The sequence below is a fragment of the Mesoplodon bidens genome (genome assembly GCF_964165515.1).
Source record: "Mesoplodon bidens genome assembly, chromosome: 2".
NCBI lineage: Eukaryota > Metazoa > Chordata > Mammalia > Artiodactyla > Ziphiidae > Mesoplodon > Mesoplodon bidens.
In genome coordinates this window covers 176,770,455-176,793,735 of record NC_138177.1, presented here as the reverse complement: position 1 = coordinate 176,793,735, position 23,281 = coordinate 176,770,455, and the positions used below count along the sequence as shown (strand labels likewise).

The following is a 23,281-nucleotide window of genomic DNA, read 5'->3' as shown; positions in this document are numbered from 1 at the left end:
GCACAAAGGCCAGTCCTTCATCTTCTACCTCTCTGGATAGTTTTTCTCTTGGCAATTTCCTCTGTCCCTAGGCACCCCCTTGTGGCTGAAGACTTTTAAATCTCTGTCCCCCCACCTTGAAGGCAGTCTGTGGTGGGACCTTTTTTTCCCCCGTTTGATGGATGCAGCTTCCCCTGAATGTCTGGCCTCTCCTCAGAGCCTCTAACATGGAACTCACCACCTTCCACTTAAATGCCATCCCTACTCCGGGCTGCCCTGTCTTTAAAATGTACACATTCTTCTTGTCAGTCACATTCCAGATTTTGAGCTCATCTTCACCATCTCTTTTTACCTCCTGTTCAGTTAGAAAACACATTCTGTTCATTCTTCCTCTGCAGTGCTAGTCATATTTTTTGTTTCTTTTCAGCTGTCATCTGTGTTTCAAACCTTTATCGCTCATCATCCAGATTCTTAACCGGCTTGCCTGGCCCCGGTCTTTCTGGCTGCCCTTTCCTCTCCTGCCTCCTCACTCTTTCCTGTCAATTTAACCTTCCTAAACTGTTAGGCATTGCTTTGTTTGTGGCCCTTCTCCGTCAGAAACTCCTCTGGGGCAAGTTGCCCACCCCAGGTGGCCGAAGCTGCCTTGCTGATGGGCAGTCCTGAAAGCAGGCTCTTTCCCTGTCCTCCTGCCTGCATACGTTCACCGGCTCTGCTTTTAAGTAATCCCTCTTCCGTCTTTCTCTGAAGACCCTCAGGGCCTGTGGAGTGGGTCAGGGGGGAGGCTGGGTGGATAATAACTCCTCCGTCACTACCTGGGGAACGTTACCCACAGGCCAAGTTCACTTTTAACCTGGAACTTAAACACCCCTAGAACTATCCCATCTAGCCTATCACTGCTCTGCACAGACCCTCACTCGAGTGGCACTGGCTGGCTTACTATAGCGGATGGCACCAAGGGGTTGCCTTTCATCCTCCGTATCATACGTGGGGGGCGGGCATTCCTCTTTACCTTGAAACAAGAACCACAAATAATTTATTTTGAGGAAACATACTTCCCTTTAAACAATAAAAATTTATGTGTGTACAGAGCTTCTTAAACTGTAGAGCAGTACACAGACGTTGCTCTGCAAACAGTAGGTGTTGCTGTTATTTTAAAATGCTCTTGAGAACAGAAATAGTTACATATTTAGAGGATAGGCTCCAAACCTCAGTTTTATTTAAAGTAGAAGGGTCACTCCCTACCAAAATAATAAGAAACTCTTGGGAGAAGACCTCTAGAATCTCGCGGTGATTGTGAGCCCGGCATCTCAGTGAAATATAGTTTAAGTTGTCACTTTATCTGGTGTAACTTGTGATCTTGCTCTGTGTTATTCACTTATGAATTTCAGAAGCCTCCTTGTCATTTATGTGTAGTTTGTGGAGGGTGAGTTTTCCTATGTATTTTATCGTGTAGGAAAAACCAAAAAAGCTCCGAGCAGCCACGTGTAAGGTGACTGTATTAATGCTCAGAAAGTGAGAAAGTGCATACTTGAGAGCCGGGACAAGAGCCTCACGTTACTGAAGCCTTCTTCCCTTTTAAAGGAGATTCAGAAGTATTTTGGGGGTTCTTGAAAATCTCTCAATTTTAAATGTTTAATCCCATAAGTAACGTCTGCGTTGGCAACTCCAGTGGAAGAACAATAACTCAAAGGGGTCAGTTGAGAACTCATTTTATTTTGGGAATTGTGAAGTGAACTATCATGGGGCATCTTGCTTTTAGAAAATTTGTGTTTGATTTGGAAGCTTGGCATTTGAGTGTGAGGAAAGAATCGACTTAATTTTCCTTTTATAATAATTTAAAGTTTTTACACATCTAACAGGGAAAATGTTAGAAAAGTATCACTTCATAGGAACTTCTTTGAGTTTAATGCTGTTTTGTAGAATATACAGTCAACAGCTGTCCTTTTCTGGGAGAGATGGGAGTTGTAATAATGATCTTGAATCTGTGCACAGTTCTCATCAGACAGCAGGGACTGGCTGGAAAGATGGAAAAATGGAAAGCATTTGTAGAATTATTGTAGAAACCCTAAACAAAACCTGAAATTTTTGATGTAATAAATTAAACGTTCAGCATAATATAATGACATAGATGTATACATTTAGTCAAAAGAATAGGGAGAGCGTATAATAGTAGCCATCTATAACATCACCAGGTAAATAATCAGCAATTGCTATACATTTATTGCTAAGCTAGCTCTTTATTAGTGGATGCTTAGAGCAGTGTTTTTTGAAAATTTTCCTTTTAATTTTTTTTTTCAAGTGAAGGAGAGATATTCTAGGGGAAGAAAAGAACCCTAAAGTGCCATAATCTAAACTTGGATTTATAGTACTCTCCTAGTTTAGCTGCTGGTCTCTTATTTAACATGCTACTGTGGTGTTGTTTAACTTAGATGTTTCAGACAAAAACTCTAATCAACCTCATTGTCTCACCAGAGCTCTGTGGCTCTGAAGCCATTCAAAACAGCGGATCTTCTGGTTTTCCCCTCAGTTCTGTGGAAACGGTTGTCAATATCGAATTCTCTCACCTGGAGTAAATTCTCTAAACTCTGCTTCCTTATTTAGGTTGGTGTCAGGACACTGCTCTGTGAATTTGGGGAATCAGGCTCTGGGATATTTGTCTGTGGTATTCTGGGCCTCATTGAGGAAACCAGTTTATTGAAATGGGAGAAATCACTGGTTTATCTGTGAGCATTCTGTTCTCTTTGTATCTCTTAACATACACTTTAGGTGGGGAAATTCCTCTGTGTGATACGATTTGTTATACCATTGCCTTTTGCCTTGCTTGGGTGGAAATCATTCTAGAGAGTAAGAAACATGAGCAGTTTAAAGCAGTAAGAGTTCATATTCTCTGATTTACCAAAGAATTACCAAATCCTTGCTGTATTCTCAGTCTCTTTACACGCGCGCACACGCACACACACACAAACACACAGACACCTTATGCTGAAAATGATAAACATACCAGTTTTGATTTTTTCCACTTTAGCTTATTTAATTTGGTGATATAGTCTACTTTTTAAAAGGAAAGTTGGGGGTATATTTTTTAGTGTGAAACTGGATATTCTGGATGATTATTCTTGTGAAATTTATATATTATTTCAGAAAAGGAAAATGAATGATTTTTCATTTAGCAAATTCTTAGGCAGATTCAATATTTATGAATTATGTGCTTTTGCTTAATCCAACGAATAGATGCTAAAAGTTTTCATATTGATAGCTAGAGTTTATAGATTGTAACTTGGTGATTCCATTCTTCTGGTAGGAATTATGAATGGTAGTTTTTTATAGTGAGTACATCAGCTGTGTTTGTTAATAAAAACTGCATTTGAGAAGTTGGCATAATTTAAATATTTTGATTATTTTTCTAGAAGTTTCTGGATTGCAAGAATCTTTTGGTTGAGAAAGCTAAGATCAGTGTTAAACACTGTAAATCTACCAGTGTTAAGCATTGTAAATCTACTCCGCAAAAAGCTTAATCATCTCTGTGTTTACTACAATGATATTCATTTACCATGAGAGATCTACTTTATGTAGTGATTAGTTTTCGAATAATTTTTCTTATGTAGGTCATAAACTTTCCAAGACTCCTTTTACAAAGTGATATTTTTAAAACTTTTTTTTTGGCATCTAGTCCATTTTTCAGTGTATTTATGATTTAAAAAATTTTGATACAGTCATGCTAGTTCTCTTATTTCTGTTTTACTCTTTGTCCATAAGCTATGTGTTGCTTCCTGAATCTTAAAAGTTAGTTTCTTCTGAGTCTTGATGTTACAATATGAGATTTTTTTTGTAATCTAAGAGAATAATTATAATATTAGTGACCTCTAAGTGAATGTTGCAAATTTAATTATTTTCCAAATAGCCCAAAAGATCTAAACTGATTCAAAAGAATAATTGTAAAGTAATTATCAGTAACTTATAGGTGAATATGCTAATCAAATAATTATTTTCCTAATTCTTTCCCTTTTCTCCCAGACTAAAACTAATCTTAAAGAATCTGCTATTGCTTTTTCGTTAAAGGCTTTTCATATAGTTTTGTAGGTTTCACAAGTCTACAGAGGACAGGTACGACAGATTGACGTGTTAGACGTATTGCATTAATGTTAGTTTGTGTCTGTCTTTCTTTTTTAATCTGCCTTATCTCAGAGGATGGGTGATAGAGGTATGGCTGGGGCTGCAGAGCCGGTCTGGCCCTGGGACTGCATATTTCTATAGGGTTTCCTGCATATTTGTAGATTTTCTGGTCTCTGGCCTCCATGTCAGATGATAGCAGCTTAACAGTTGCTGAGGTGGTCTTGACTTTCTAAGGGACCCCGGCATTTGAATAAAGACCCTGATTATTGTATTGTTGCTGTATTCATACTGATCATGTATAATCAAATCATCTTTATGATATTATTAAGCTAAATATTTGTAATGAAGATTTGCCCTAGAATTTGAAAGCAGTATCTTGAAAGGTTAAGTACGTGTATATTATTAAAACCTTGGATCTGTAAAATCAAGATCAAGCTCTTAGTTTTGTAAGAGTGTATGCTGTTAGTAAAGTATAGTTGGTGATAGAAATTCACATGCTCTAAATTTGTATATCTGTCTAATATACTTTATCTGAAAAACGTCAACAGGTAGAATAGAGGGGCAATGTAGACATACTAAAGAAGATTTGGTCAGGCATAGAAATCCAAAAAAGAAACTAAGACAGAATCCAGGGTCAGAGAAGTCCTAGGGGTTTTAAGATTTTCATTATTTACCATTGGAAAACTGAAGGCACTTAATTATTAAGCATTTTTTAAAGTTTGATAGAATTATTAAGTTTCGGTGATAGGTGTGGAAAGATTTCTCTCTGCTTCTACACTGATAGGATTGATACTTCAAGTTCTCACATTTGATAAAACTTAGACCTTGAGATATCTGAGTTAGATAAGGGGGTATATAAATCAATGCTATTGAAGTCAACACTGAATATGAAAGGTACGTAGAATTGCCACACACTTCCACAGGGGTTTTGCAATCCTGGAGGAACCTTAAGGAAGTTATTCCAATGACAATGTTTAGAATCTATAGTTGCTCTAAAATATATTATCATATTGTAGCTAGTACATGATTACTACAGTTCACAGGTTCTCCACTGGGAGGGTATCTGGGGATGTGTGTAGGTATTTTTGGTTGTCAAAGTGCTCGGAGGGACTGCTGGCATTGATTACGCAGGGCAGTGCTGAGTGGCCTTAATGGAAGGGACAGTCCTGCACAAGAGTTCTTCAGCTCAAAATGCAGTGGTCCTCTGTTGAGAGAGACTGCTAAACTCTCAGTTCTTTTCTTGTAACATCCCTTGTTTTTAGTATAGTTTAATAAATCTAATTTGAAATACCATTTGTGAAGTCAGTGTCAGATTTGCAATGTTTTTGATTATTGTAAAATATTTTAGATATATAATTTGACAGTGTTGTGAGTCAAGAGGGAGAAAGAAAAAAAAAGAGGGTCTGGTTTTTAGCAATTAGGATTAGAAGTGATAGGAGGGTCTAAGCATACAGGGTCATTGTGAACCCTTAAACAAAGGTGTTAAGATCCTCTAGTCTCTGGAAAGAATTGATGGGTGCATTCCTATTTGGACAGAGAGGGAGCAGACAGTGTAGAAAGTCAGAGAGAAGATTATTAATATCTGAATTATATTGTAACTTTTTTATTAAGAAAAAGATTCATTGAGGTAAATGGAAGACTAAGATGTTTCCAGTACTTTAATATTTTAGTTATTCGTTTTTAGGTGTCACAGTATCTAAGTGGTTTGGTTTGTGCCTGTGAGCCAGCAACTACAAAACGGGAGGAAAAGGAAGGGAAGATGTTTTAAATAAAGAGGGAAAAACATGAAAAGCAGATGGAAAGAAGGAGGCAGCATGTCAGAAAATGGCAGCTCCATTCTTCCACGTCCTTAGGATAAAAACCCTGGTGTCATCCTGCACTTCCTCTCTTTTTTTCATACATAGTGTCGAATCTGCAGCAAATCCTGGGGACTCTATTTTAAAAATAGATCCAGGATCCAGTGACTTCTCATATCTCCTCTGCTACCTGGGCGAAGGCACTAACATCTCTTGCCCGTATTGGGGCATTAGCCTCCTAAGAGGTCGGCTTGCTTCCACCCTACCTCCTTACGGTCTCTCTTTAAATCTAAGCCACACTAGGTCACTTCTGCCACCTTAAGCCTCCCAGTGGCTTTCCATCTCTGGTTGGAAAAGCTATAGCCATTCTGGTGAACGGCGCTTACCTTGCAAAGCCTGTGCTTCAATCTGCCTCCCCTGTTCCCCTCTCCACCCTGTACCATCACCTCCTGCACTAGGCCTCTCATCTACGGTGTACAGTCTTACTCCCTTACGATGCTCCTCCCCCATCCCTTCCTGACTCTCAGCTCTTCTCCTTCCAGCTTTTGGCAGTTGTCCCTTCTCAGTGAGGCCTTCTCTGACCATACTGATGGATTCACAGGCAGTGAGGTAGAGACAGTTTATAGTCCCTGTCTCCCTGTCCTTCCGCTCCATGTGCCTCTCTGTTTTTCTCTAAAGCACTTTCATCATCTGACTTACTACACATTTTACTTGCGTATTTGTTTACTGTGGTCTCCTTCCTGAGAGGGCAGGGATCCGTGTGCTCACTGTTCAAAAGCAGAGCTTGGCGCATAGCAGGTGCAAGGTGAGGCAAGAGTAAAAAGCTGGTGAAATATGGTTAAGAAACCATAGCAGAAACCAAAATTATGATACTGTGGCGGAGTTATCTTAACTTCCTTGAGTCTCTGTCATTAGTTGAGAGACTAACCTTGTGAAAATTAACAGAGCTGATTTATTTGACAGTAGCACAGTGCCTGCTGGTCTTAGAAGAAGCTTCATAAATGATACCGATGATTCTTGTGAGAAGGAAAAGACAAACCACAGGAAATGATAAAGCATCTTTCCAAAGATCTTTTTCATTAAAACATTTGCATTTTACTGCAGGTTTTTTTCTCAAAGCGAACTCTTCGTGGCCAATGTTAGTAAATCCACCTCTGAAAGTTTAGTGAGAGGGCAGATGAAACCCCTGCCATTTCATTCACTTCTGGGGCCCTAAGGTGTCACACAAGGTCCTCCTGGTGGAACTGTACGGCTGTCAGTAGGCATTTGGTAGAGGGGGTCGTGCGTGCACGCCTCAGGGGCCACTAATCTCATCACTGTTTGACAAACACACATTTTAAACTTCATAATGATTTCAAGTCTCATAGAAAAGGATGGATTATATTCAATAAAGGATGTATATACTAAGGAAGGACATGTTAAAAATATGTGAGAAAGATGCTTAATGTTAAAATTTAAAGGAATGGACTTCATGGGTTAACCACCAGTTTTCTGAAATTGTATTCACTGAGTATTTACTTCATAAAAGTTTATATTTGTATAGCACTGAGCTCTCTAACAAATTCCAAGTTATCAAATACATGTCCTGTGTCAGTTATGAATAAAAGCTGGTTCAGGTGACCAGGCCCTAGCTTAAATATAGTGCCTTTGTTAAAGGCGATCCAGGTGAGTGTGGTTAAACAGCTCAAGGAAGAAGAACCCAAAACGATCCATATTAAGGAAATGGGGTGAAATGTCAAAGCGCTATTCTTTAGGATAGTGGGCAGGCTCTCTGCCCAGTGGCAGGTATATTCTCGGGCGAATAATGTCCCTGAATTATACTTTCTTTGGTTTATTAGCAGTTAGAACATGAAGTTACAATGTGAGCAGAGTCTTGTGGGTCTAGGAAGAAAACATAAATATAGGCAAATTGGTGAAGAAATAGAATTATGCTTAATGATGTGTATGTATACATGCTGAAAACAAGAATATTACAGTGGAAGTGCTACTCTCATGATTTTCGTATATTATGAATGACATCAAATGACTCCTAAGAGAGAACGTTGCAGAAAGGACCATCTTCATAGGTTGTTATCTAGAGACAGGTATGTCATTTGCATTTCCAAGAAATGATTTTGTCGTCTTGTTACTATACTATGAGTAAATTGAAGGAAAATTTTAAAGGAATAAGTGTAGGTCTTTCCAAACAGCTTTTATTAAAACATTTGCATTTTACTTCAAAGTTTTCATTCTTTTCCTCAAAGAGAACTCTCCATGGAAATGTTAGTAAATCCACCTTTCTACTTCAGGAACTTGAAAAACAAAATAACGTATAGGGGTCTAATTGTGTTTGTAGTCAACACAGTATTGATATAAGTGAAAGAAGAACATTTACATTGCATAATAAGTTACTCAGCACTGCTTTGTGTTTCTGTTAACAAAGCTAATTTATTTCTTCTTAGGGATGATTCAGTTCCAAAGCAAAAATTTGATGTCATTCTAATGAGTCTGCTTTCAATTGTAGAGTACAATGAAGCCTCAGTAAAGAATAGTAAGACATCTATTTTATTGTAGATAATAAATCTGCAAAGTAAGTTCTCAGCATATATTGAAGTTGATCTGGCATGGAGTTGCTTTATGAATAGCCCTTTGAGCAAACTCTACAGTTCTGTATGTAGTTTTAAATCACTGTAAATTTGTAGGCAGGTACATATCACAATTGTCTGTTTTTCTTTTTAGGGCTCATGTAATCAAGGAAGTTTCTTTGTTGTGTGTATCTTTTCAGAACACAACAGGAATTGAAAATGAATCAGGTGAGTTTAAAAATAAGAATTTATACAAATACATTATCTAGATGTTAGACCAGTTCTTGATTTTTAAAAGATAGTAACACACACCTTCATTCCTCCCAGATTTTCCTTTCTGTTTCTTAATACCATTCATTAGTTCATCATTTTCATAGTGTGTGTTTGTTCGTGAAGTGGAGTGTGCATTGTTTTGGCGTGAGTTGGCTTTTCTGTGGAACCCTAAGTAGAGGACTCATTCTTAGGGACCTTAGTTCAGGCTTTCTTTTTTTACCTTCCCTGCCACACTCTAGTGTTATTTTTTTGTTTTTGTTTTTGTTTTGAAGCTTATTAAGCTTTCATTTTTAGTACTTTTTATTTTATAATAACCCATTGGTTGCACAGGGAAAATTGGAAGTTATTTTTAGAGACCAAAACTGAATGGGAAACTTTAAGCATTCTGTCCTTGAAAAACCCATTTAGAGGGCTTCCCTGGTGGCGCAGTGGTTGAGAGTCCGCCTGCCGATGCAGGGGACACGGGTTCGTGCCCCGGTCCGGGAAGATCCCACATGCCGCGGAGCGGCTGGGCCCGTGAGCCATGGCCGCTGAGCCTGCGCGTCCGGAGCCTGGGCTCCGCAACGGGAGAGGCCACAACAGTGAGAGGCCCGCGTACCGCAAAAAAACAAAACAAAACAAAAACCCGTTTAGGATAAAAACGAGAGAGCAGATATTGAAATGTAAGATGTATTTCTCCTTACAGGAGGGTGTGGGATTACCTGGAGATTAAACAATTCTGCTATGGGTATTTCTGTAGCCTCAAGGGTGTTCTGATAAGTAGAACCAGTTATGTAGATTTTATATGTTCTAAAGTAGGATTCTTATTTTCTGCTCTTAATATCATTTCACTTGCAGTTATAGAAATGTATGGATATCAGAAACATTCTCTTTTGAAATCTTTATAAAACGCTTTTTTTAAAAATATGAAGGACAGAACTTAAAAGTGTGTAGTCTGTAATTTTTGGTGTTTAGCTTGAAGCAATCAGGCTTGAAAACATTTTGTACTCTCAATCAACTGAAACTTCCGACACCTTTTTTACCATTTACAGGTGCGTCTCACTGGAGCTCACAACTCCAGTTTCATTAAGTGACCAAGTATGATAAATTCAGTCCTGTGTTGGGGTTGAGAGGTGTGAAGTTTTTGAAATGGATTCTTTTGATTTCTTTTCATTACTTTATCAAAAATTCGTTGATTTTAATGCAGAGGACTATGCACCATAAAAAATGAATCTGGCAAACACATGGGGCACATGGTTGCTATTATTTTAAGCTTGCAGATTTACTGACATGCTTTTGAAGGCAAATTATTTTTGAAATGATGAGATGGGGGAGGGAAAAGAGAACAGAATGGATTTTTCATAGTCATTGTCCATCAAAGTTATGTGCGGATATATGTCGTAGAGTTCATTTATTTTCCTTTTTTAAGATTGAGTCTTAATGCTGACCTGGTCTCCCCATGGAACTTGCTTTCCTCCTGCCTCGGAGCTGTTGTTAGGGGAGTCTCGATTCTGGATTGGAATGATGGTGAATGCTTCCAAAGTGGAACCTCAATATGGACATCACCTAGGTTGCATCACTCTTCAACAGCCATTTATTTCAGGTGGCTAACTGTGCTAAGCTAATACTATTTCATTTCGAATGTATTTAGACCTGTTTGCCGCCTCACACTTTCGCTTTAATATTCCATTCATATCAAAAGGACTTGTGTTTGAAGAAAGTCCACATGTCATTCAAAAGAGTCGTAGTAATAACCATTTCTTTTTTTGGCTCTCTTACAGTTTGGTTTTGCTCTTGACAAGTTTTAATGTCAGATCTACAGAGGACTGCCTTTGATACCAAATGCCAACTATCAGTGGGAAAGTGTCCTCTTATGTTTCTAGTGGCTAGCGCATTTTCTGATTTGGGTGTCATTTAAATGGTCTGGTAGTAGTGAAACTTTTATTTGGATTATAAAAATTGTCTGCTTTTTATGAGTAAAATTTTCAGCATCATTAGTTATATTTTTATTATTTGAGGAGTATTAGTCCCATGATATTGAGCTCTGATTACTACAGCGTGACATACAATCTATGAGTGTTTTTCAGTAATTGTCCCAGTGATTTTTAAAAATTAAGAATTGTTTCAGGACACTTCATGTTTTTCCCTCTTGTATTTATTCTTATTTTCAGCCAGTGAAATTGAGCAGTAAGTGCTTGAAAAGCTTCAAAACAACTACACAAAAATTCAGATATTAAAAAAGTTTTAACTTGAACCAGATTGATTTTTAATTAAAATTTTGATGGTGAGTTTAGGGTTAGATTTTTCTCTCTAGGGACTGATCAGCATTGCTTTGGTGAATTTTAGCTGTCAGACCTGCCTCTTATGATTGGTGTAGTTTCTAAGACCATAGCACAGAATCTTTCATTCATACAGGCCTGACGGTTGAGTTTTAGGGACCACAGGATCCCAGGAGTGAGCATACCATATTGTTTACAAGTGAGTCCTTTAGAAGAAACAGCAGAGTCCAAAGCCTCCTGGCATTTTAAACACTGACTGTTGAAGCAGCAGCTTGACCTGCTGTCTTATCAATATGTTTCAAGCCATTCCTGGTGTGGCTAGCCGTGCTCTCCCTCCACCCTCAGCCCTGGGCTCCACAGAGCTCCAGACCCACATGCTTTTTGTCCTTCATTGTCTTTCTGTCTGTTCTCAGCACTTACCCTTTCTTACTATCTCTTCTTTTTCTAATTTAGAATCCAGCCTTTGCAGCCACTGTATCTCCTCCCCTCACTCTCCATTTTCTTTTCTTTCCACTTTCAAATCACAGCTATCCTTTACTTGCTTCATTGTCATTCCACGCCCATCCCTGTTAACTTTGAGTTGTTCCACTATTCTTCTTATCTTCTCCTAGATTTATCTAGGAGAATCCAGAACTTTATATAAGTGGCTGTTTCATGGACAAGGAGTTTAGAATACTTTACTTTATAGAACATCTAAGGTGAGCAGAGTTCCATAATGCAGATATGCTCATAGTCACTTAAAGTAGATGTTCTAGGGTTGAATGCCACTTGCTACGTAGTGAGTGCTTAACCAGCATGCCAGGCACCGCAATGCGTATTACATATATATTCTTTAAACTCAGTCTTTTGCAACCACTCTATGAAGAGTAGGTATTATAACTATTTTATGGATGAAGACATTAAGGCCAGAGGCCCGTGATCACTCAAACAGTAAGTGATAGAGCTCTGATTCACTCAGATTCAATCTGAATCTGATTCTGATTCAGGCCAGTCAGATTCCAAAGCCCAGGGGTTCTTGGTCACCATGCTATACTGCCGTACCGGTCAGGATAAGCTGTGTTATGCTGCACTTACAGACGGGCAGCTCCAAAGCCTCAGGGTCTTACACAGCAACCATTTATTTCTTGTTCTTGCTGCACATCCAGTGTGGATCTGCTGTTTTAGTTGCTTAAGAACCAAGGGTGACGGAGGCTTTGTCTCAGTACATGTTTCTCCTACTTCTGCTTAATTGGCTCGAGTGACTCCCATGGTTGCATTGAACTTAAAACTCAAGTGGGGAAAGCAGTGCAAACCCATCAGGCGCTTGGGAGGAGAAGAGAACTATAATATTTAGGTACAGCCCCAGTGATTTTTTTTTCCTGCTTTATTGAGATATAATTGACATATAACATTGTGTAAGTTTAAGCCCTAATGGTTTAATACTGCTGTCTTGATTACTCACTTTTAAAGAATCTTTATATAACTCAAGTTGTTACTAATATATGAAACTTTCTATCAGTATAGTAGTTTTATGATTGCAGCATGTCTGTATACTGATCAGTCACCTCTGGCAGGGGTCCCCAGCCCCTGGGCGGCAGACCGGAACTGGGCCACACGGCAGGAGGTGAGTGGTGGGCGAGTGAGCGAAGCTTCATCTGCGGCTCCCCACCGCTCCCCGTCGCTCCCCACCGCTCCCCACCGCTCCCCACCACTCCCCACCACTCCCCACTGGTCCCTGTCGCTCCCCACAGCTCCCCACCGCTCCCCGTCGCTCCCCACAGCTCCCCACCGCTCCGCATTGCTCCCCACAGCTTCCCACCGCTCCCCATCGCTCCCCATCGCTCCCCACCGCTCCCCACCGCTCCCCACCGCTCCGCATCGCTCCCCACCGCTCCCCACCGCTCTGCATTGCTCCCCACCGGTCCCCACCGGTCCCCACCGCTCCCCATTGCTCCCCACCGCTCCTCGCCGCTCCCCATCGCTCACGTTCCCTCCTGAACCACTCCCCCCACCGCCCCCGTGGAAAAAATTGTCTTCCACGAAACTGGTCCCTGGTGCCAAAACGGTTGGGGACCACTGGTCTGTGGTATTGCCAGTAATCAGTAGCAAAGCAATTTAGCGTTCCAAACTTGTTTTAAAGTTTTACTTACTAAAATAACAGAAGAAGCTTTTAATCACTGATGCTGCAGATCCAACCCTGAGAATTGTGATAAGCCATCGGAATAATGGAAAGATCCATATTCCATTACTTTAGCTGTTCTGAATGCTCTCTCATCCCCTCATTCATCCTGCATAGACTGCATCCCAGTGTGTTGTGGATTCTGCCTGCAGGGAACTAGGTAGGCAAGGGCTCAGCTTTGTAACACATACTTTTAGAGGGAGACAGTTAAAAAGCAGGATGACAAACAGGATAATTTCAGATAGTGAAAAGTGCTGTGAAGACAGTGAAATAAGGTAATGTGATAAAGAATGGTGGGTGGAGAGGTTCTCTGGATTACATGGTCAGGGAATGCTGTTCTGAGGAAGTGATTGATAATAGAACAGAGACTCAGGTCATAACCAAGAACCCGATATATGAAGATCTGGGGAAAGAAATTCTAGGCAGAGTGAACAAACAGTGAGTGCAAAGGCTCTGAGGTGAGAATGAGCTTGCTGGTTCAAGGAATGGAGTGCAGGCCAGGGGCTGGAGCTTGACGAGCATCAGGGACTCTGGACAGGATGAAATTGGTGTGAGGGATGAGGGCCAGATTTATAGGGCCTTTAGGGCCGTGAGAAGAAGTTAATCTTTTATTCTTCTAAATGCAATGGGAAGCCACTGGGCAGAGACATCATCTGATTTCCACTTTTTAGAATATCTTTCTTGGGGCTTCCCTGGTGGCGCAGTGGTTGAGAGTCTGCCTGCCGATGCAGGGGACACGGGTTCGTGCCCCAGTCCGGGAGGATCCCACATGCTGCGGAGTGGCTGGGCCCACGAGCCATGGCCACTGAGCCTGTGCGTCTGGAGCCTGTGCTCCACAGCGGGAGAGGCCACAACGGTGAGAGGCCCGCGTACTGCAAAAAAAAAAAAAAAAAAAAAAGAGGTAGAATATCTTTCTTCCTGTGCTGCAGAGACTGGATTGTTAGGGGCAAGAACGTAGTACTATGTCTGTTCACTATTAACACCATATTCGAGGACAGTTTCTTTAGTTGGAAGCTTAATAGACCTGCCAGCTTTTTGAACGAGGGTACTTCTGAAAGTGTTTTCAGAACTATTTGACTGCTTTCCTTTTGCAGAGATGGTGTATAAGATTTTCTTGTTCTGTGTCCCCATCTGCTTGTTGTTAATTGCAGTCATACTCATTCCTTAACCAAATACAATTTAATGCTATTTTAGAAAACTGAAGCTTGTTTGATATTTTTCCTCCATTGTTTGCCCCCAGAATAGTAACTAAGGGTATTGTCTGCGAGTCTAAACAAAGAATTGTTCATGGAATTTGAGTGTTTTAATACTCTCTGATTCTTGGATGTCTTTTGCTCGTGACAGCAATTGCTATGGTGATTAGTATTAGTCTATTGTAGCAGGAATATGTATCTTAGTGTGAATGTACAATGTTGTGTTCTTAATATTAAGGGATGTTGAATCTGATCTCTCCTGTCACCCACTGCTGTTGCTCCCCAGTGTTGGTTTTGATCAAATCGATATTTAAGAAACGAGGTGCTTTAATTAAATAGGTTAAAACTGATGTAGTAATTTATGATCAGTCTTTGGATGAAGTGTATAAAAGGATTTACTGATATAAATTTAAATGAAATGCCAGTTAAGCTTGCTTATTCGTATATTTTTAAAAATAAAGACATTAGGGACTTCCCTGGTGGTGCAGTGGTTAAGAATCCGCCTGCCAGTGCAGGGGACACGGGTTCAAGCCCTGGTCCAGGAAGATCCCACATGCCGTGGAGCGTCTAAGCCCTTGTGCCACAACTACTGAGCCTGTGCTCTAGAGCCCGCGAGTCACAACTACTGAGCCCACGTGCCATAATTACTGAAGCCTGCGCACCTAGAGCCTGTGCTCTGCAACAAGAGAAGCCACTGTAGTGAGAAGCCTGCACACTACAATAAAGAGTAGCCCCTGCTCGCCACAACTAGAGGAAGCCCGCGCGCAGCAACAAAGACCCAGCGCAGCCAAAAATAAATGAAATAAAATAATTAAAAAAAAAGAGGGACTCTATTTAGCATCTTAAAAAAAAAAGACATTAGTATGTGTTGCCTGTGTAAGATAGTACATGCAGCCTTATGTAATAGCAGCCAGTGCCAGTGTTCTGATACATATTAAACACAGTGACTGTTTATTTGAGAGTGTGAAGAGAGGGGTGCAGGGAGGAAGTGGAGCAGGCTGGTTCCAGAACACACGTGCCTGGAGCAGAGTGGATGGGGTCAGAGAGGTGTTGGGTCAGACCTGTGGTCATTGTGAGGACCAGAGTGGACTTTGCTCAGGGAGATGGGACACCTTTGGAGGTTTTTGAGCAAAGGAATGCTTGACTTGGGTTAAAGAAAAATCTTGAAAAAAATTTTTTTCCATGGCATTGGTATTTTTGTTCTTTATTTTCTCAGAGCATTAAAGGTTCATTTTAGCATGATTTAAAGAGGAGAGTATAGGATTCATTTACTTATTTTACTTTAAAAATCAACTTTGAGGTATAATTTATGTGTAATGAAATACACTCATTCGAAGTGTTGAGGTTTGACAAATGTCTACACTCATGTTACTACCATCACTGTCAAGATATAGGACATTTCCATCACCCTCAAAAGTTCCTTCTTGCTGTTCTGCAGTTAGTCCTCCCCCGAGCCCCGACCCCCGACCCCAGGCAACCACTGATCTGCTCTCTGTCCCTATCGTTTGTTTTTTCCCATTCTAGAATTTCAGGTAAATAGAATCGTATAGTATGTGCTCCTTTGTGTTTATCTCCTTTTGGTCAGCGTATGTTTTTGAGAGTCATCCATTTGTTGTGCATATTAGTGGTTTATTCCTTTTACAGGAAATATTTTATGGGAGACCCATCTGACCATCTAGATAAATCTGTTCATAATCATATTTCTAAAGATTTGGTGAAACTGTGGGATGGCTACTATCTTTCGTTTTAGGTATCTCCCCTGCTTTTTTTCTATCCTAAAAATATATATGGTGTAAAAAATCAAAACCACTTTTGCTGTTGTAGCATATTATTAATATAGAATTATATTTTTTGTCGGTAACTATAAATACAAATTTGACACTAAAGACATTTTTTAAAAAGCCTTCCAATTAAGGTGATTCCAATCTGTTGTTATTACCTAAATCTCAACTAGTGAGTGTATAGTTTAGGGAAACTGATGCATTGAATAATGATGGCCCTTAAATCTCATTTTGAATCATGTATTTTACTAGGCAAATTAGCAATTTTTATAAAATCCAGGACATTGTCTTTCCGAATGAAAATATTAGGTTTCTGAAATTTGAAAAAAGAAATTAGCCACTTGACTAGCATTTCCTTACATACCTGTGGAAGGAGCTGTGGCAGAAGTCTTACATTTCTTGTTGTTCTGAGATTAACGCTTTGGTAGAGAAGGTTAGAGGGTTGTTCAGCTCCGCCTCACCTTTGGTGTCTTGTGACTGACATTCCCCTCCAGCTGTGTAAACTGGGGCAAGTCACTTGTCTTCTCGGTATTTGTCTCTCACCTGTTAAATAGGGATAATAGCAGTGCCCATTCCATGCGATTGTGGGCAAGAGAAAATGAGTAATAAATGTAAAGCACTAAGGCTAGTGCCCGGCATATAGGGAACACTGTAAGTATTGTTATTATCATCGTCATCCAGTAACCGAGTCTCTCGATTCCGCCCTGTAAAATACCTTCTAATCACTGTTACTGCTTGAGTACAGACCGAGACATTCCTTGTTTACTAAACCTCCTAATTGATCGTCTCACCAACAGTCTGTCTCTCCTCGGGGAATCGTTCTCCACGTACCTTGAAGTACTATATATAGAGAGCATAAAGCTGACCATACAGGAAGCCAGCAAAGTGGACAATCCTGCATTGTTTGGAATGTCTTCATGGAGGAGCTGGGATGTGAACTTGACCCGGAAGGATGTAGAGGATATTGACTGGTCAGAGGAACTGAGGGTCAGAAGGACCAGTGGTCTGGGTCACTGTAGGCTGTGAGAGCCCCAGAGGAGTAAGAGGACCTAGGCTGGTGAGGGCAGGAAGAGCCAGAGGGTTGTGCCTGTAGGGGCCAGGAAGGAACTTTGAAGAGTAAAATGGGGAGTTTTCTTCCGATAGAATATATATATGTATTTTTAATCTGTGGGTATACCAAACAAACTACCTGACTTGAAAGGCTGTAGATCCACAGTTTGCTGCTTTGGATGAAGGTGGTTTGAGAGGTTGCAACTCAGTCTTGCCAGTAACAGACTCACTGGGAGGCAACAGAAAGCTCCTTTTCCTGCTCAGCCCCCACTCCATTCCCACCCTGCATCAGAACCTTCTGGACAAGGGGCACGGGTATGTCAGGGTGAGAAAGCTCTCAGGTACCTCATTTTCTTGGCTTCCCTTGAACTGTGAAAGTTTCTAAAACCAGTAGAGGAACTACAGGACTTTATTTAGAATGTTTTTAAAAGAGTTTTGAACCAGATGCTTTATAGGTTGATTAATAGAGAAGGCAGAGGGTTTGGAGGAGTTGAATATGGAATAGACTAGAAGCCAGAAGACTTTGTCACATCTTGTCACTCCCCTGCCCCAAACCCTGCAGCGCCCCACCGCTCTCCAAAGGCCATCTCGTCTCCGTACCTTGGTCGTGAAGGTTCTGCAGGATCTGGTGGCAGCTGCCTCTGCTTTCTCCCTGGCTCACTCTGACCTGGCCACAGTGGCCTCTTTTTGTTCCTGAACTTGCCAAGCCCTTTGGTCTCCTCAGAATGTTTCTTTGGAATGCTCAGTCCTTCACACATGGCTCATTCTCATCTTTCAAGTCCAAGTCTGTGTGTCATTCTCTGTGTCATTCTCTGAGATGCACTTGCTCCACCCCCAGCTACCCTAACTAAAGCAGAGTCCCCTCCTTATCTCTGTTTATCACACCCTTTCTTTCAGTGGTCCCCATTGGAACACCCTGCCGGTCTCCCACGCTAGGCTGTGGGCCGCAGGTGGGCAGGACCCCATGTCCTCCTTGTTGCTTTCCTAGCTTCCTAGGGTAGCACTGTGGTGGCACGTGGGACAGAGACTGGACATTTGTTGGATGGGTGGGGATTGCTGTGCTATTTCATCTTTAAAGGATGGCGGTGGTGGGTGCTGGAGGGAAGGGATCCGATCCAGCAGATTTTGAAGCCTCACCAGCAGCGTTTGACTGTTGACCTCTCTCCCTTCCTTGAACCTTTTCGTGGCCTTTCTGGTACCTCACTGCCTCTGGGCTGCCTTCTCCTAGGCCTCTTCTGCTGCTTTCACTCGTAGGTAGTGGTGTCCTCAGGGCTCGTCCTCACTCTTCTCTTGCTCTCTGCTCTCCAGTCTCATCCACTCCCCTGGACTCCGTTACCAGTCGAGCCGTGTCCACTTACAGCCGTCTCTGCACCTGGACCTCTTGGCATTGACTGCCAGACACTTGTTTATTTGACTGTTCACAGCAACCACCGCTCTGAGCTATGCATCCTGTGCCGGGCTCCGGGGGCAGGGCGAGTGAAACAGACCTGCCCTGTGTGTCTGGGACCTTGGCTTTGCCTCTGGTGGAGAGGCCGTCGAACAGGCCAGCCCATCAGTGCATCAGAGTGCAGCGTGCAGTGAGAGGCCAGAGCGTGGGAGGGAGGCCTGATGGGGACCCTTGCTCCGTAGGACAGTGGAGACAGGCTTCCTCTGGGTAAGGCAGGGGCCTGGAGCACTGACACACACTGGCTCCCTTAGGAGTCCTCAGGCCTTGATGGGGTCGCAGTCCCACCATCTGGGGCTTAAAGCAAAGGGTAGGAACTCTGTTCTCCTTGTGCATCCTTGCAGGAGCCCTAACGGGCATGGACGATAAGTTGTTGCCTTTAATGTTTTGAAGCCACTTAACTCAGTTTGTTCTAGTCTGTTTTACTTGTTCTCCTTCGGGGATTAGCAATGAAACCTTAAAAAAAAACCAAACAAACCCTTGTGCCTATAGGGGAGCACCCCCTCCAGTTGTGCTCAGGAAGCTTGGCATGGGGGGAGGCGGTGGGGGGCACAAATATGTGGATCCAGCCTCTGCCCTCGCTCCTCGCATCACCACAGTCTCCTGTTCTCTGCCTCTCAGTCCTGAGATGGGAGGTACCGGAAGGTCAGGGGTGGTCTTCCTCAGTCCAGCCATTCTCAGGCTTTTTGTTTACGTGGATTATGTATTTGGATATTTACCATGAAATTGAAACAAATTTTAAAACTTTGGCGGGGGGAAATAATTATAGATACACAGGAAATTGCAAAAGTAGTAGAGTCCTTACGGTCCTCGGCACTCACCTTCCCCGATGGAAACGTCTTAACTCTAGTACAATATCAATACCACGGAATCAGCTTGGTACAGTGATGTTAGTCAGACTACAGGCCTTATTCATGACTCAGAAAATTTAAAACACATGATTAAACAATCACACATTCCATTAGCCAGTGGAATGATGACATCATCACACGTCAGAGCCTCCAGAAAACTCCCCTGTACACATCTGAGAGTGAAAAAGGCAGATAACGTCTTATTATTATAAAAATGGCTCTGGCCTTGTGGACCCTCGAAAGGGACTTCCCAGGCACCACCGGATTACAGTGCGAGACCCCACTGGTTTAGTAGTTAAAATGTGGACTCCTGTCTGGAATTTACCTTGGCTCCACTACTTTATGTAATTTGGGGAAGTTACTTGACAGGGCTACTCTAAGGCTTGGTGTTTGGGATTCCTGCTCCTGAAGCGTGATTGTCTGGGTCTGAATCCTACCTCTGCCACTTACTAGCTGTGAGTATAGGCAGGTTTCAGTTTCATCTGTAAAATGGGGTTATAAAAGAACCCACAACCAGCATGACAGTGTAAAGATTAAACGAGGTGCTGTAGAAAGAGCTTGGAACAGTGATTAGCATCCTGAATGCTCCGTCGGCGTTAGCTCTGATTACGGTGAGCATTTGGTGAGGTGATGTGCAGAAAGTGCCTGTTAGCACAGAGCTTGGCCCAGAGGAAGGAGTGAGAGCCATGTTCCCTGAGCGCCCCGTCATCCAGCACGGGAAGGTCATCCTCGGCCAGAGGAAGAGTATTGCGGGAAAGCGTAGAAGGACCTTCCAGAGGCTCCACAGCAAGGTCAAAACTGGAGATTCCAAGTACCTGTAAGGTTTCTTGTGTTCGGAAGCAGAATCAGAGTTCCTCTGCCGGTGAGCCTCTTGAGAAGGGGGCCTGGGTCAGCTGTGTTAACCGTAGTATCTTCACCACCAGCACATGCCAGCCCGGAGCAGGCACTTGGGAAGTGTTTGTTAGTGATTGAATGATGGACAACTTGTGGCCATTAGTTGGGGGAGAGAGGGGATATTGACTTTCTTTAACTTTGAGGTAGGAAGTTGGAGGCATGGAATTAAGGAGGTCAATTAACAGTTAATAACTAACTTACTAACTTAAACTTACTATGTTAAATTTATTACGTTACATTTAATACATACCAATCCAGATCAGTTCACTGATACTTGTTTCATTAAGTAGGGAATTGGGGTTCTTACGTTTTCTATTACATAACAGGAAAGTAGAGAAGTCCTCGTAGCTTCCCCCGTGCTTATCACAGTGGTCAGTGTCAGAAACCCTTGAAATGGGAATGTGCCTTTATTCTGGGACAGCAGGGATGGGGTGCTGGGAGGCCGTTGGCCCCTCTGGAAAGAGGAGCAGCCAAGGTTCCTTCCTGGAGTGTGCAGCCTGGCCTCCGGCCGCTTACCTTCCACCCCTCTCATTCTGTGTGGTTCATAGGTCTCCGAAGGCATCACCCCCCCCACCCCCCACCCCCCCGCCCCGCACACACACAGACAGCGCTGGCCGCTCTTCTCTTCCCTGCTCTGCTGTGGACACATTGGTCTCTGCCTGTCTGTTCTCTGAACACACCACACTTATTCCTAATTCAGCAAGGTCCTTTCCTGACCTGTTTTTCCTGCATATTGTCACAAGATTCCCTTCCTACTTCTGGAGAGGTCTTCCTTAAGCCCTCTGTCTAACATAGCACCCTGCCCCTTCTCCCATCACTGTGTCCCATTCTTGTGCTTGATTTCTCTTCAGAGCATCAATAAGTACCAAGCACTGTATATCTTTGATTTCGTCTGTCTTCTTCACTAGAGTAATATATATATATTTGTTAAGGCATATGTGATGCTTAAAACGTTGCCTGGCCCACAGAAGGGACTCAGAAATCTTTTAACTAGACGTTACAGTTTCTTTTAGACAAAATCAACCTAAGAAGTATTCCCAGGATTGTTACTCTTTAGTGTAAGCACCAAGGTGACCCTGTTTAGAGTATGGTGTTACATCTAATACTATCTGTCTATCTATCTATCTATGTATCTATCCATCTATCTATCTAATACTATATATATATATATATATATATATATAGTATTAGATGTATATATTTATATATAAAAGAGATTGTGTGTGTGTGTGTGTGTGTGTATGTATATGAAAGAGATCCCAGTTTATGAGTGTGTTGGGAAGAGCAATTTTCTTTTAACTGTTCTTTTGTTCCAAAGGTTTACTTGTAAACTGGTTGCTTGGAATTGAGAGCATAGCACATTTTCTAAAAAAGGATCCTTGCGTTGACCCAGAAATACCTCAAATTCAAGAAATTCAGGCACTCTGAGAGAAAATGCTTTCAGATAGATGACTCTGCTATTTAATTTTTTCCTAGCCTTCTTTTTTCTAAAAAAAGGTTTAAGTTAACTTGCAAGAATCATTTATTTGTTCAGGTACTTAAGTGACAACAAACATTTCAAGTCTGTTGCTGAGCACTGGGAATGCAACATCGAGTAAGATGGACACAATCTGTCTTCCCTGCAGTCTGACGGGGGAGGTGCATTAAACACATAATTATACAAGTAATTATTTAAAATTGTGGTAAGAGCTATGAAGGAAAAATAAGGAAGTGGGGGGAGAGGGTGGTTCTGCTTAGGCAAGCCGTCCTACCTTCTTCTACTTCTGATTTCCTAAAGATGTTCCATGCAGTTTGCAGCCACAGCCACTGCAGTGAAGATTGCAAGAGCCGGAGCGGTGAGAGGAAGGCCCTGGAGCTGGCCAGTGTCTGGACCGAGGTCCTCCGGTTTTAGTTGAGTCCCTTTGTAGTGTCAAGGGTACGGAAATAAACAGGAAAAAAAGCTTTCCTCTACTAACTAAAGGAACCCAAATTAAAAATAATGGTTTTGCTGAAAGCAAGTAAATATGTGTATGGGAACTTTCCTTATTTCTTTTTCCTGTGGCACCTCTGCTGAGGTCCTTTATAGTCACAGGTGTCTCATAAATTTTAATATCCATGATCTTCAACTTATCCCCAAGTTACACATTTCCTGTGGGAATGACCAATCCTACCTTAGGCGCCATCTCCTGTTGACATTTCTGGGGAGGTTTGGAGGTTTTAGGGCAGAGGTTCTCAGATTATATTCCAGCAGAATCTTTTCTTTTTTGAAATCTTTGCTTTATTGAGGTATAATTGACAAAATTGTAAGATGTCTAAAGTGTGTGTACATCATGGTGGTTTGATATACCTATACATTGTGAAAGAATTCCTACCATCTAGTTAATTCACATACCCATCATCTTGCATATTTATCTTTTTCTTTTCTTTTTTTTGGTGAGAACATTTAAGTTCTACTGTCTTAGCAAGTTTCAGTTCTATAATACATGCTGTCAACCATAGTCACCATGTTTTATATTAGGGCCTCATACCCGATCCAGCAGAATTTTAACTGCGAATACCACAGTAGTTATGGGCTCGGGCTCTGGGGATAGACAGATGGAGTCTCAAACCCTGTCCTTGAGCAGCTTGGACCACTTCCCTAAGCCTCAGTTTCCTCATCTGTGTGTGTGGTGAGGGAGAGGGGAGCTGGGAGGGGGCATTGACAGTGCCTGCTTCTTGGGCTGTTTGGAGTAAGCTTGCACACAAGATGGTTAGCACAGTGCCTTGCACTGAGGCCTGAGGAAGTTCCTGGTACACATTAAGTCATTAATATTACTGTAATACTGCCTGGAAGTATCAGTTTGAGTTGGCTGACGCACTGTCTTTTCAGAGCTTCTGGGGAGGTTAAGTGGTGTCAAATCCTTTAAACTCTTCTCCTGGGTCCCATCTGAGAAAGGGGAAGAAAATTC

At 41.9% G+C, this 23,281-nt stretch overlaps 1 protein-coding gene across 1 annotated transcript in view; it reads left to right on the top strand.

Annotated features, from left to right (window-relative positions):
* Positions 1-8,606: 8,606 nt before the first annotated feature.
* Positions 8,607-23,281, top strand: part of PRDM2 (PR/SET domain 2) — a 107,406-nt gene continuing 92,731 nt past the window's right edge. The window contains exon 1 of the mRNA XM_081256028.1: positions 8,607-8,680. Within this exon, the coding sequence (XP_081112154.1) occupies positions 8,672-8,680 (9 nt within the window). The 5' untranslated portion in view covers positions 8,607-8,671. The remainder of the gene's footprint in view (positions 8,681-23,281) is intronic.